The 13,544-nt window shown below is 43.9% G+C and overlaps 1 protein-coding gene across 1 annotated transcript in view; it reads left to right on the top strand.

Moving 5' to 3' along the window:
• Positions 1–13,045, top strand: part of NDUFA10 (NADH:ubiquinone oxidoreductase subunit A10) — a 39,431-nt gene extending 26,386 nt beyond the window's left edge. Inside the window, exon 10 of the mRNA XM_042874299.1 lies at positions 12,583–13,045. Within this exon, the coding sequence (XP_042730233.1) occupies positions 12,583–12,651 (69 nt within the window). The 3' untranslated portion in view covers positions 12,652–13,045. The remainder of the gene's footprint in view (positions 1–12,582) is intronic.
• The last annotated feature ends 499 nt before the right edge of the window (positions 13,046–13,544 follow it).

Here is a 13,544-nt window from a genome sequence, read left to right as displayed (position 1 = left end):
GAGTAACCCTGGAAAGGGAGCACGTGTCCAACAGCCACACGACAGTCCCTGCAAAAGTGTGAGTGCATTCACCACTGTCCTGTGCACAGCCTGGGCGTTAATCTCACGTACACAGATGCACGTTTCAAAGAGCGAGTTCTGGATTTTGCCTGGGTCCCCACCTTTTTTGAAGTCTAGCTTCTACATAAGAGGAATAATGAAACAAACGGTTTGTTTCGTAAGCTGATTTTCTTTTTTGATCTTTAGATGTGGACTAAAGGATAAGTGGTTTTCCTTTGTCTTTGTTTCTCCTGCCCTGATTAGTCTCTGACCTCTGAAATCTAAAATAATCCTTTGAGTCAAACCAGAAAATTGGAAACCCATGGCGACTAAAGAAGGCTGCTTATAAAACCCTTGAGGAGGGGGTGTTTTTCTGAAGTGGGCTGAGGAGGTAGGAACATTACATTGGATCTCAGAACTGTTGTTGCTTTAAATAGTTTGTTTCTGTAAGCGGGCACACATCCAAAGCCTGTTGTGGCCCAGCACTCTCATACACCTCATGCAGGCTCCCACACAATGTTTTAATTAGCTGCTCGCCTTTCTGATTCTGCAGACAATGGCTTCCAATTGACTTAGCACTTTGTCTTATCGGTTATTGTTGTTCAGCTGGCATGGGGTCCTGCCCTACCACGCAGCATTCTCCTAAGGGCCAGGTGTTGTGAATTCTCATCAGAGAAATTGTGGCACTGATGGCAATTAAGTAATGATGATTGGACAAACAGAAGTTGCAGGTGATGGTTCATTTTCAAGTTGTGTTGAAATCTTCTGTGGTTGCTGGGTTTTTGTTTATTTCCCTAGAAATCACAAAAGGAAAGGAGTATCTGTATGAGTTGTTTCTAACCATGCAAATCATGATTTGCGCTTTGTCATTTTTCTGGTTGTGCTTGTATACAATCTCTTAATAGAATTAAAACTGTTCTGTGGGCTCATTTGGAAGCTGAACTAGCAGCGTTTTCTTCTCGAATATTCATAGGGACTTCTGAAACAACTGTTAGCAGAATTTGTTCCTCCTCAGTTAATTGCGCAGTGGAGAGGCTGTGTTCATGCTGTGCTGCCTCGTTTGAGATGTATTCCTTTCACCTTGTAAGGGGGGTTAACAATAAGGGTTAAAGCAGCAAAAAGCTGCTTGAGCTACTGTGGTTCATATGAGCTACCAGTTTTGTGCTTTTTAGTGTGACGTTTTGAATCCCAAGCTTCAGGCTCAGTCTAAGAGTTTGTGAAGTCCTTCACTCCAAGAGATGTCTATGTGTGTGCAGCACATACTTCAGAATGGCCTACTGCATGCCTTGTTGCCGGCACACAACATCCATCTGTGCTGATGGTGCCTTTCTTCCCATAGATGATAGGCTTTTTTGGCTGAAATGTCACCTAGCAGAGGAGCTGGGAGTTGCTGAGGCTGCCTGACACACAGCTAGGACCTCAGAGCTGTGTGCTGGAAAGCAGGGGGGCTACTTCTGAAAGCCTTTTTTTTCCCTCCAGCTGTAGGACAGTACATTCCTCTCTGTGTTGGCATGAAACTGGGAACGTCCTGCCTCCTCAGATAGCTGCCTTCGGGGAAAAGTCACTTCCCTTGCAGCAAAGGGGTGCTTAGGAGTAGGTATGTGAGTACCTGGGGAAGAAAGCTGGGATTTTGGATTGCTCTGCTCGATGCCAGTTAGTTGACAGCAGGAGCCTGAGCTTTTCATTGCAAAAAACATTGCCAAAATAAAATCTCCCATCTGCAGGCGTGCTTTTAGGCCCTGATTCAGGGAAGTAGTATGGAAAGTGATAATGTCATTTGGAATAAAGAGGAGTCATGTGTGATTCACAAAGCGTTCTGTTAAATCCAGACAGTGCCGACTACTATTTATTTTTTTCTCTTCTGGATACTTAAACTCTTGTAAGCCCTCAGGCACGGGGAACGTGCACAGTGGAAAAGATGTGAAGCATTCACCTAAGCTACTAGAAAGGTGAGCACAGGGCCAGCCCCACGTGCTGTTTAATGTTCTGAGAATCCAATTATTTGTGCTGAAACCTAGGAGCTGCATTTTTCCTCCAACTTTGCTTAGCAGACTAAGTTGTGAGTTTCTGCTTGCTTGCATTCAGAGGTAATGCAGCACGACACCAAGCAGCACAGACAGGAGAAGCAGATGAACTGTAGACACAAGTCTTGGCTACGAGTTTGCTGGGTCTGATGGGAGGGAATCTCAGCTCATAAAGCCTCGCCTTGCCCGTGTCTGTGCACAGATGGTTGCATCTCTGCTACCACTCTTGCGTTTGAAGACATTTAAAGATTTTAGGCTCACGTGACTTGTAAATAAAGGCTTAATTATGGTGTAATTACAGAACTTGAACTTTTCCTTGTGGGAAATGCATGCTTTTAAAGTTAGAGTAATGATGTTTACCAGATAAACACAATGATTTGTGCAGGGGATTTTTCTTCCTCGGCAGTCCTGTAACTAGCTATACATCCCTGCTCATACAAATAGGCAACTAAGTGCTGTGCTTTTCAGAACTGCATGCACACAGTTCATGCTGCCTAATAACAGTGGTTTTCAGGGATTTTCAAATTCCAGGCAGAAGCTGGGTTTTGTTCAAAATATTAATTAGTCACAAGCAACTGAGGAGGAGGAGGAAAGACTTCTCAGGGAATGAGATTTGAGTACATTTTCCTTTCCTCAAAATCGTGAGGTAACCACATACAGCTCTGAACACCATGGGATTGCTTTTTATGTACATCCTCTTAATTTCTTCTGTAAATGTTCTTTTTGTATGTGAGGAGGTGGCTTTCTGCCTCTTCCTCTTACTGTGGAGTCATCTGGCAGGGCTCAGACGTTCTGTTCAGGCATTCATAAACTTCTAAAGATGCTTTTCTGGCACAGGAAAAGTAACCTTCTAGTCAGGGTATGTAGATCAGAGATAAGCATGTTCATTCTTAAGTGAAGCAACATTATTTCAGGAACTGTCAGACTAGTAAAGGCTTGAATGCTATGGGTTTTTTGTTTTTTTTTTTCCACAACTGCTGTATCTCTGCACTTTCTTCCAGCCGTGCACAGAACCACAGACAGTGCTCCAAGCTCCGTGTGCGCCATGTGAAGCTGGAGCACATAGGCAGATGTGTTTGCAGAGAAGACAAAACCAAATGGTTCTGTGTAATGGAATCAGTGCACTTAAATAATGTACTTTTGTACTTCATGCTCCCAAATCGTGTCAGCAAGTCCTGCCTCACTCTCCTAGGGATGGTGAAAAGAGGATTTGTTTAGGTGCATGCTCTTTGCTGTCTATATAAAAGTGCAGCTGTCTGAGCTTCATAGTCAAACTGTCACCTACTTTTTTACCTCTGAAAACGAAGCTGCAGAACTTTACAATAATGGTTACATTGCAGACTGCAGGGAAATTATCAATATTTCCTTTACCCAATCTTTGTATTTGAAAAGACAGTGAAATAAATTAATGAGGCTGCTGCTTATGGACAAGAGTTTGGAGTCGAGGGCTTGCTGGTGTTCACTTACATATCAGAGTGGAGAATTTTTTGCTATAACAGGAAAGTTAAGTATTTAATATCTGATCTTCTTTCCCATGTCATCATATCTAATTAAAGGCATGCGTGTTAGCCCACTGGCTCCAACCCTGGTTTGTGCAGTCACTTTCCTCTATTTGTCCAGTGCCTTGCCCCAATGTTTTTAAAGAGTGATCTAAGAAATCCTGGAGAACAGGGCTATTTTCAGCAGAATGCTATAAAACACAGCTTGCATCCAACACTCGAGGGTTTTTGTTGTTTTTTTTCCATCCTCCCTCCAGGGGGTAAGAACGTGCAGTGGGAGTATTGCATCCTCTTTCTAGCTTGCTGGGATTCTTTAAGTGCATGTGTGGGTGTGAATACTAAAGAAAATGAACAAATGCTTGGGCACATAAACTCTCTCACCACAAGACAGGTCCATGCACCTAGAAGTTCCTTTTGTAATAAAGCAGATCTTTTATCAAAATGTTTTTTATCTTTTGTTAGCCGGAGCGATGCAACTGGAAGAAAGTCAGGGATGTGTGCCTTACCCTTGGAGCAGGCAGTTTATGAAGAATTCTTTGAAGAATTTATTCCACACTCTTGAACTACCTTCAAAGATGCTTTCTATCACAATATGAGTTCGGGCTCCAGTGAGTGCGTGTGCATAAGGCTTGCTTAGAACAGTGTTAGTCGTCAGCTTCCCATCTGAGGCATCCTCTTGCTCCTGTACTGAATTGGTGAACCCTCTGCTCCTCTCTCTTTACCCACATACTGCTTTTCCCCACCGTGCAGTGCCTGTTTGCTGATCCTGGGGATCCCTTCAGCTTCCATCCGGTGATTTCTTGCCTTGATCATTCCTGTTCTCTTCCAAACCAAACTGTGCGATGTCCCTTTCTGTCATGAGATGAAATTTGCACTCTCGCAGTGTGTGAGGAAAGCAGAGACAAAAGTATTGATCCTTCAGCTATCCCTCCATCCGCTACACTCCTCACATTGTGTTTGTCTAGTCAGTGCAGCTCCATATTGTGTGAAAGCAGTGCAGTGAGCTTTACTGTGGAGATAGCTCTTGTGGGGTGCTACACACCTTGGCCTCTGGCCGGCCTCAGATTTTACACAGGTTTGTTGCAGCAATTAGTCACTTTACATATGCATATGCACACATACACATAATCTGCTCTGTGTGAACAAGTAGAACTTCACAGAAGTTATGGTTTTGGTTTTTTCCAGAATCCTGTAGCTATTCACAGTTTACTTAGTTAACAAGAGTTGGCTTCCATGGTAGTCTTGCCTTTGCAGAATTAAGGAGTTTAAGATATTCTGTCTTCTTTTTTTTCTTCTTTTTTCTATGTTTGTAATCCTATCAAAGATGGATGCCATGGTAACAATCTTCTGTTTTTCCTCTCCTGCCATTTTTCTTTTTTCTTGTCTTGCCAAACTTTTTGTTTTTTAGACCAAGGACTCCTGTTCCATTTCTCATTTTTATGGAGTTGTTTGACAGTTGTAATGCCCAGCCCTATCTGCTTTTGGATTCAGGAGGGGATGAAAACAGGCGCACAATAAATTAGGAAAAGCTCAATTTATTTTTGCTGCTTTATCTCTGCAAAAATATTTTTAGCCATTTCTAAAATAAAGGAAGATGTTGCCTAGCTAGATAGCTGTAGGACTACAGGAACCCAAGGAACTACTAAAAATGAAGGTTAATAAAGTTGTTTCTGAAGGTTTTTTGGGAAAGGGTAGGAAATAGGTGCATGATCTGCTCCTGTTTCCTTCTCACTGGTCCTCCTCTGTTCTCATCAACCTTAAATGTGCATGGGAAGCGTGAGAAGTCTGAATAGCCCCTCTTCTGCCTTGGAACTATGCAGCTTTTCTTCCCTGCTTACCTTCAAGTTAAGTTGCATGGGCAACAGGCAGAGATAACCATCCCAAATATGGAGGGGAGGAGGACTTTGAGCCCCTTGGGGCTGTCAGATCTCTGGTTTTGCTTTACATGCCATGCTGTCCCAAGCACCGGGTGCCTATCTGAATCCAGAAGGCAAGTAACATCACACTGCTATTAAAATAATCTGCTTTAAACTTGGCACTCTAACATTGAGTCTTGTGAAAGGAAACAGTTTCTTGGGAAGCAGCACAACCTTACCCTCTGAAACCCTCCTGTCCTGTAACATAATAGGAACGCGGTGTCCAAGGTAAACCTCTGTTAAGACATTAAGAGCAAGCAAACAAAAAAAAAACAGCACATGAAAAAATAGTTGGGAAAAAAAGATATTTTGCTGATGGAGGAATGGAGGAAGAAGTTTCAGCCGAACTGCTTCCATTCTTCTGCATCTCCCAGGGAACTTTGAAGGAAGCCCCACATCGGCCGGTTTCTGCTTGGTTTCTTGTACTGAATATCATGCTCTAAATCAGGAGATGGCTTTGGCATGTATGTACTGAAGGTGCTTGGCTCTGCTTTTCAACCTCCCTCCCATCCCTGCATTGCTCCAGCTCCTTGGGGTAACATCTCCACGGGTCTTTAAGCGTGAAGATATGTGAATTTGAGTTGTTGAGCTGTAGTATGCCATCTTCCTTTTCTCCTGATAGCACCCTTATAGTGAGAAGCACTCCAGGGGGTTTTAATGTACAAATGGTGACCAAAGAGCTGCTTTCACTCAGGGTCACAGAATGGGGTGGGTGGGACCTTAAAGATCATCTAGTTCCAACCAGAGCTCTGTTGGCAGTCCTGTTGTAAGGAGCTTTTTGCACTGTGCCTGCCCAGTTAAAAAATGAATCTACACTTAGCTAAGTCTTTGTGACTTGACTTCAGTTGCTTTTTCCAACAATAGACAGTGGACCCTGCACTATGAGGTGAGTAATTGGTGTTCTTAACATGCCCTTTCCTAAGGAAAAACAAAGTATTCTGCCAGTGTGGAGTACACACAGTGTGGAGTACTGTTGCAAGTTGACACTGGAAAATGACTGCAGTAAAATATTTAGCCGTGCCCTGTTGCTTATTTACTCTTGGCTGTCTTGCAAAAGCAGAGCTGGAGATACACATTAGATTGTTTATGGTGTTTGTAGTTGCTCGAATTGCAAGTCACAAATTCCTTTCTACAGATTGGATTCCTGCTGATACTCAGCTATCTGGTTTGAAGTGAAAATGCTTTGGCTTTAAAGAAATAAGCCATGTCCTCCTTATGGACACTTATCTTTCCATTGGATCTCTAATGATTTATCTGGTTTTTGTTGTTGGTTTTTTGTTTTGTTTTGTTTTTTTGAGAGTTACGTGTTGGTTTTTGGTTGTTTTTAAATGAATGAATGAGGGGCAGGAACCACTGAACAATTTCACTAAATTGTGTCTGTTTTAACCTCAATCCACTAAAGCTTTTGAAAGCTGTCTTACTCAGGCTGTGGTGAATGCTCACAGCACTAAGGAAAGGATGGTAGGAGCCAAGCTGTAGGCAAATGTCTGTCTTTTCCAGTCCTGTGGAAATCAAACTGTGCACCTCATGAATGCATGTTTATAGGCAGAAGGGAAAAGAGTGGTGATTCTTTCTTGCTCATGGAGTGTTGGAAAAGAAGACAGATTCTAAGCTTATGGATGTAGACCTTTTCAGGCTGTTGAAACTCTCCAGAGCTCTACCTGTACACGTCTGGTTTGAAATGATTTTATTTGCCGTGGCTGCGGCATATAGCAAACAGCTGGCTAAAACTGTTTGCTGCTACTCTGCAGCATATACCACTTTATAGGGCTTTTCATCACATTTATAGCTTTGACAGGCACTTCTGTGGCAGAGTTCTTAATTTAACTGATGAGATGATCTTGTTTTCATCTTTTTACTGATGCTCTTTTAAAGTTGAGCAGTTTGATTCCTCTGAGCCGGTTCTACCTTTGCTGGGTAGAGCTTATTTCATTAGTTCCTTTCTTCATACAGTGGTTTTTATAGCATACTTCTTGAGCTAATCCCTGCTGCCAGCTCCAGGTTCTGCAGTGTATCACAGCAAACCAGAGCTTGATTCTCAGTCTCCTCCATTTTCTTGCAGCGAAAAAATCCACTATCCAGCAGTGTTCCTGCAGGAGCTGGCATTCACCTCCTGAAGCTGCTGGGTCACTCTGGAGGGGCATCTGCTCCCAGGTAGTGGTAACTACGTGGCCTTTCCTGCTTTTCAGAGGAAAGGTTGTTACTGTCTGCATTCTGACACTTGGTATTGGGCAGACATGTGCTCTGTAGATCTGTGCCGATGATGCCAGGAAAGGGTTGGGTGGGATTTGTCTCACCCTAAGTGCTGCTACTCTTATATCCTTGGAAATGTTTGGTAGAGGTCATGCATACCTCTACAGCTACTTGTTGCTGTTATTAACACGTTGATTAAGTTGTACTTTTTCTTTAGTCTTAAAGTTTTATTTGAAGGTAGAGAGCATGGAGCAGTCCTTAGAGTGTGCCAGCCACTTGACAGTGACGTGGCATTGCTACAAGTTCAACTAGGAAACTTACACTCAATTTCAAGTCATGGTAAATGAAAGTCTCTTCCAAGTATTCACTTGATCTCCCATTGAGAGACTGAATTTTTAGTGTCCTTCAGCAAGGGATCCATCTAGCTGTTGGCTTTGTTTATTGGCACCTGTATCTTGTACTGGAAGTAGTAGTCAAATATCCAACTCCTCTTTCTGTTCTCACTGCTACTGGTGAGTTTCATGGAGCTGTGTCCTGCCTCCCTTCGGTCACCTCTTTTTCCAGCCATCACCTTTTCTGTCTGCCATAGTGGCAGCTTTGGTGCTGGCTGCTTGTTCCCATCCCTGCCCTTGTATTGGCTCAGCAGCCAGCAGGCTGGGAGCTTCAGCTGGCGGAAAGCTAAGGATGCAGGGCGGAGTCTCAGCTTAGCCAATTGCTGGCCCCGAAAGGAGCACATCCTACAGCTTCCCTGCATCTCCATGTTTGCCTCCCACCACTTCTCTTTGCAGCTGTCGGGTATGCATTTGGCCGAAGGAACTCATTGAGTCACTGAAAATAAGCCAGCCAAAAGGAGTGCATAGCTTCTCACTGGGTGAGGGAGGTGACTGGGCTTGTGGAATGTTACAGCAAGCTGCAGAGAGGGTTGGGGCTGCGCAGCAGAGAGGTGAGATGATGATGAGTACTACAGGCTCCCTCCCTTCTCTTGATATCGAGCTGTCTGGTCCATTCAGCCACCCTGTGCGTGGTCACTGATGCTTTTCCTTTGTGTCGATACAGGCTCCTCGTGCCCTGAGCAAATGCTTCTTCTAGGAGGAGGTGGAGGGCAGGCAGAGCACCGCAAGAACGGGAACAACTCCCATTGCGGTGTTTCTCCAGATGCTGAGTAGACCGGCCTTGTACCTTGTTGTGCAGCTTTACAGTGGATGGTTCTGAAAGATGTGAGCTTTCAAGGGCTCTTCCTCAAAAGTCGTCTCTGTTGCTTGCATCTAAGATAGATATTGCACAGAACATAAACTCACATGATTCTGCTTGCTAGGTAAAAGGAAATTCGTTTATATGCAGTTTCCTGGCTGTTTGGAAGGCCCCTCAACGTACCCTGAAACTCAGCTGCTTTTGCCAATGCCCACTGTGAATGATGGAGTATGGATGAATACTTATTATAAAAATTGCTTTGATGTTTTGCATGTCTTTAACCAAAGACACATGTGGAATTTGTTTTGGACAATGAATTTGAATTCTGCTGGGATTGATATTGTGTTGTTTTAACAGGGGAGGTTTCCCCAGGAATGGATCTGTAAAGCCCTGTATGTTCCCAGAGAGCTCCTGTTGCTTTAATAATCTTGTTATCTGGGAATCTCTTAGGTATCAGAGGGCCAATTATGTGCTGCCCAGAGAGGACCAGGGAGAGATGTTTTTGTGCTAGAATTAATAGACACAGGCTGGTCACAGCAGGTCTTATGCCCTGCCTAACTCACCACTGTAAATCTGTAGGGCAGGGATAGTAATCATTTATTTCCATCTCACATCTCCTCTTTGCTCAGCAGGAGTAACTCTTAACAGGACAGCATGGTTTCTTCTGACGTTTAGACAAGACATTAAAGACAAGTTGAAATGAAATACCCTAGAAAAACTGATGAAGAATGACTTGTAATAGCTTGTGACAGGGCAGGGTGGTGGATGTCTTATGAAGGAAGTAGAAGTCTTCAGTTAGCTTGATGCTTTGTAGAAAGAAGTCTGTTCTGACCCTAAAATAAATAAAGAAAAAAAAGATGCCTCCACCTTCCTTAGAAGAGGCTTCAGCTTGGATTAAGTAGCTGTTATCATGGCCTGAGCATAGATTTCATCAAGACAGCTCTCTTAAGCAGGATGCTTGCCCAGTTTCTTTGAAAGGAAAGATCACTAGGACATGCCTAGGGTCCTGTGTGGAACCAGGTTTCGTGTGGAGCTGGGTGGACAATCTGTGCTTAATTAATTGTAAAGAGTGTGGCTGATACATTATTTTGCTTATTATTTTGTTCATTTTTTATCATTATTATACCTGCATCTCTTTTGCCTGTAGGATCACTCACTTTATAGTAGTTGCCCAGTGTAAGGTATTGATCCTTTTGCTGGGAGTTGTGTTATCCTGTGGCTTAGTTACCTAGGGGGTACAGAGCCTGGTTCACGTTTATTCAGGCAGAAGCTACACTAAAATTTTGCCTTGCTTTAGCAAAACGAGTTGCTAAGAGATGGTTCTGCTGACCTGCTGGTGCAGCCTGCGCTCTCCTAGCTGCACAGAGCACGTGTGCTGCTTTGCTGTATTGGCAGGCTCTCTCTCACAGTCCTGCATGCTGTGTTAGTAATCTCTTAAAATGGCTGCTACCTAAACAGCCTCTTTCCCCAAATGTTTAAGGCTGAAGGTAGAATGACTTAGCACTTGTGATGCTGCCCATGTGTGGTCTGCAGGGCTGTGCCTATCCTCTTCCTGCCAAATCCCATGCTGTGCTTTGTCTGCAGGTGTGTCTGTTAGCTGACCTGCTGAGTCTCCAGGCATGGACTGTGTTCTTAAGTCTCCCATGTCCTTCCATGTCCAGAGCTGCTGTTCTTCAGCTCTAGGCCTGGATGCTACTTCTTGAACTCCTGCATGCCAAGAACCCGTATGGGCTACTGTCATAGAACCGTGGACTATCCTGAGTTGGAAGGGACCCACAAGGGTCACCCAGTCCAACCACAGCCCCACGCAGCACCTCCCAAACCCAACCCCTATGGCTGAGGTTGCTGTACCAATGCTCCCTGAGCTCCAGCAGCTCGGGGCTGTGCCCACTGCCCTGGGAGCTGCTCCGTGCCCACCGCCCTCTGGGGCACAGCCTTCTCCTCACCCCACCATACCAGGCAATGCAGAGTGGAACAGTCCTTTCCCTTGCCTGGCTGGCAGTGCTAGGCCTAATGCATCTCCATTTAGACTTGTCCTTATTACAGCTTGCTTGCCCTCCCTGGTGAGGATGCAGACCCTCCAGCTTTCCTAGCACATCTGATGTCCCAGATGCTCCAGCCCATTCAGCCTTTCCTTCTGCAACGTGTTTCTTGGTTTACTTGGCCTGAGCTCTTGCATAATGTGTCTCCAGAGACCTGTGAAACCGTCCATAATTCCTGACATGCCATCCAACAACAAGGCTGACTCTGAGGGTCCCCAGCCCAGTGCCATTGTTGTGGTTTAACCCGGCTGGTGGCTCAGCACCACGCAGTTGTTCGCTTGCTCCCTCCATTCACAGTGGGATGGGGGAGAGAATCAGAGGGAAAAAAAATTGTAGAAAAAGTAGAACTCGTGGGCTGAGATGAAAACCTTTGACTAAGATAGAGAAAAGGAAAATGGTGATTATACGAACGTATCTAAAAGTGATGCACAAGCAGTTGCTCACTACCCCCAGCTGATGCCCACCTAGCCCCTGAGCAGCATAACTGAGAGAGATGAACTCCCATCCATTCAGAACTCCTTCTTCATGATGTCATGTGGTATGGAATGTCCTTTTGGCCAGTTTATGTCAGCTGTACTAACTGTGTTCCCTCCCAGCAACATGAGCCCTTCACTACAAATGGCCTTGGCTCTGTACAGCACTGCTTAGCAGGCAACTGTAAATATCAGTGTGTAATCAACATCGCTTTTCTCCTAGAACCAAAATGCAGCATCTTACCAGGCACTCTGAAGGAAACAATTCCATTCCAGCTGAAACTAAAGACTTTATTCCATACCATTTATGACCAGTTTGAGTCCCACCATTTCTCCACGTTCTAACTAACTACCATCACCTCTCTTATGTGGCATCTTATGTATAGCAATGGGTCAGAGAAGAAGTAATGAGATTGCAGAATCAGTGTTTCCATGAGCCCTGGACTGGGAACTAGTGGCACAGAAGGGTCAGTCGTGCTAACCAGCAAGTCTGCAGCAGTCAGCTCCCAGAAACCTGGAGGGTCTGTGTGGAAGAGCTGCTGCTTGAAGCTCAGTGTGGTTCTGAGGTTGCAAGTGAAGGTTGTTGCTTTGCTCCCAGGATACCTGTGGAATTTGCATTGGTGGGGTGTTCAGAAACTTCAGTTATTCTGAAGCAAGTAGTGGTGTCTGGCTGTGCTGGTGGAGATGGGCAGAGATTGCATTCTGCTTTAGTGAAGTTAGGTTCAGCTCTTGAAGGCTAAATATGCAATTTCATTTGAATGGTTTAATTTAAATGTAGTAATTAGCTCAGAATTTCATGCGTGAAACTTATGCATTTAATAGTGTGTGTCTGTTCTGGCATGAGATTCTACTGACTTATACCATTCTTCTACCGTGCACCAAGATTAGAGGGGTCATCTCTGATTAAAATGAGGAATGGCATACAGTGGTGGAAATGGGTGAATCCAGATGGAATGTGCTTTTCTGTTGGTGAGAAATTGGCTTAGTTTACATATAAATGTGTTTATATACGGTATTGAAGTAGTATTTTCTGTGTGTATTCTCTATTTTTCTCTGAAGGAATTAATTTTTCTACGAGTACCAGTCTTAATTTTGCAAAAAAAGGTGTATTTCTTTTTGCAGATAACACAGGTCGCTTCATAGAGAATCTAAAAACTTCGGTAAACAGTAACAAAATGCCTGATTAAACTTTCTGTTTTCTCTAGCTTCCTGGTCGCAATTATCAGAAGGGCTACAATGCTGAAGTTGGTGACAAATGGATCTGGCTGAAATGAAATCTGCCTCGCTCGGGAGCCCTAGCGGTGATCAACCACAGCACTTGAGTGGAGAAGAAGCTGAGTTCAGAGTGTCTGCTCTGCATCAATTCTGTGTAGCACAAAGGAAACGCTGGGTAAATCATCTTCCAGCTACAGCATAAGAGAATAGACTCCTGGAAGGCAAATGCAAATCGCCTCATTCTGGTTTGTTCTTCCCTGCTGAATTCAGGGTGCTTTCTCTTTGGATGCTTGATAGTCTGTGTGTAATAGAAAAGTGGTATTACAGGAGCAGACTTAAGATCGGTGCTGAACTTCTTCATCAAGACTGTGGCATGCTATTATACAGAATTATTGTTGTTTTCCTGAATGAAGAGAAATTAAATCTGTATCCTCCTGGTTCTCACGAAGTTAATTTCTTGCTCTGTCATGCGTGGTGTTTTATTTGCTTCATTAGAAGAGAGCACCTGCTTAAATAATGCACTCACATCATGTTCTGAAAGCCTCTTACCAGACATCAGTATCAAAGCAACAAAGCACAGGGAGAAGTTTTTGAGAGAAGGCAGAAAGTTTTCGTGATGTGAAGAGCAAAATATCTGTGCTTGAAAGTAAAACAAACAAAAACTGCAAATAATTGCCAGCAGTTGTTCTCACAGCTTCTTCCCTTGAATGGAAACCATAGATCAAAATGTTCGTGGGATATAAAAGACAGAAGTAATTATTACATTTGTAAGTCCCTGAAAATCCAAGTTCTTTCTTTTTAAATCAGTGATTCATTTGGTATTAGTTAGTCACACAAATGAGGCACCTTGGCATTGGTTCAAGCATTGCTGTCCGGATTTGGTCCTCAGAAATTCTGTGCTTCCAGCAAAGGGCTGGCTGAGCACTTCAGTCACCGCATGGAAGCGCCGTCA

The sequence above is a fragment of the Lagopus leucura genome, unplaced genomic scaffold, assembly GCF_019238085.1.
Source record: "Lagopus leucura isolate 7727_CA_CO unplaced genomic scaffold, USGS_WTPT01 Super-Scaffold_100012, whole genome shotgun sequence".
NCBI classification, from domain to species: domain Eukaryota; kingdom Metazoa; phylum Chordata; class Aves; order Galliformes; family Phasianidae; genus Lagopus; species Lagopus leucura.
Note: the sequence above shows the minus strand (reverse complement) of the source record. Positions and strands in the feature narration are given on the sequence as shown.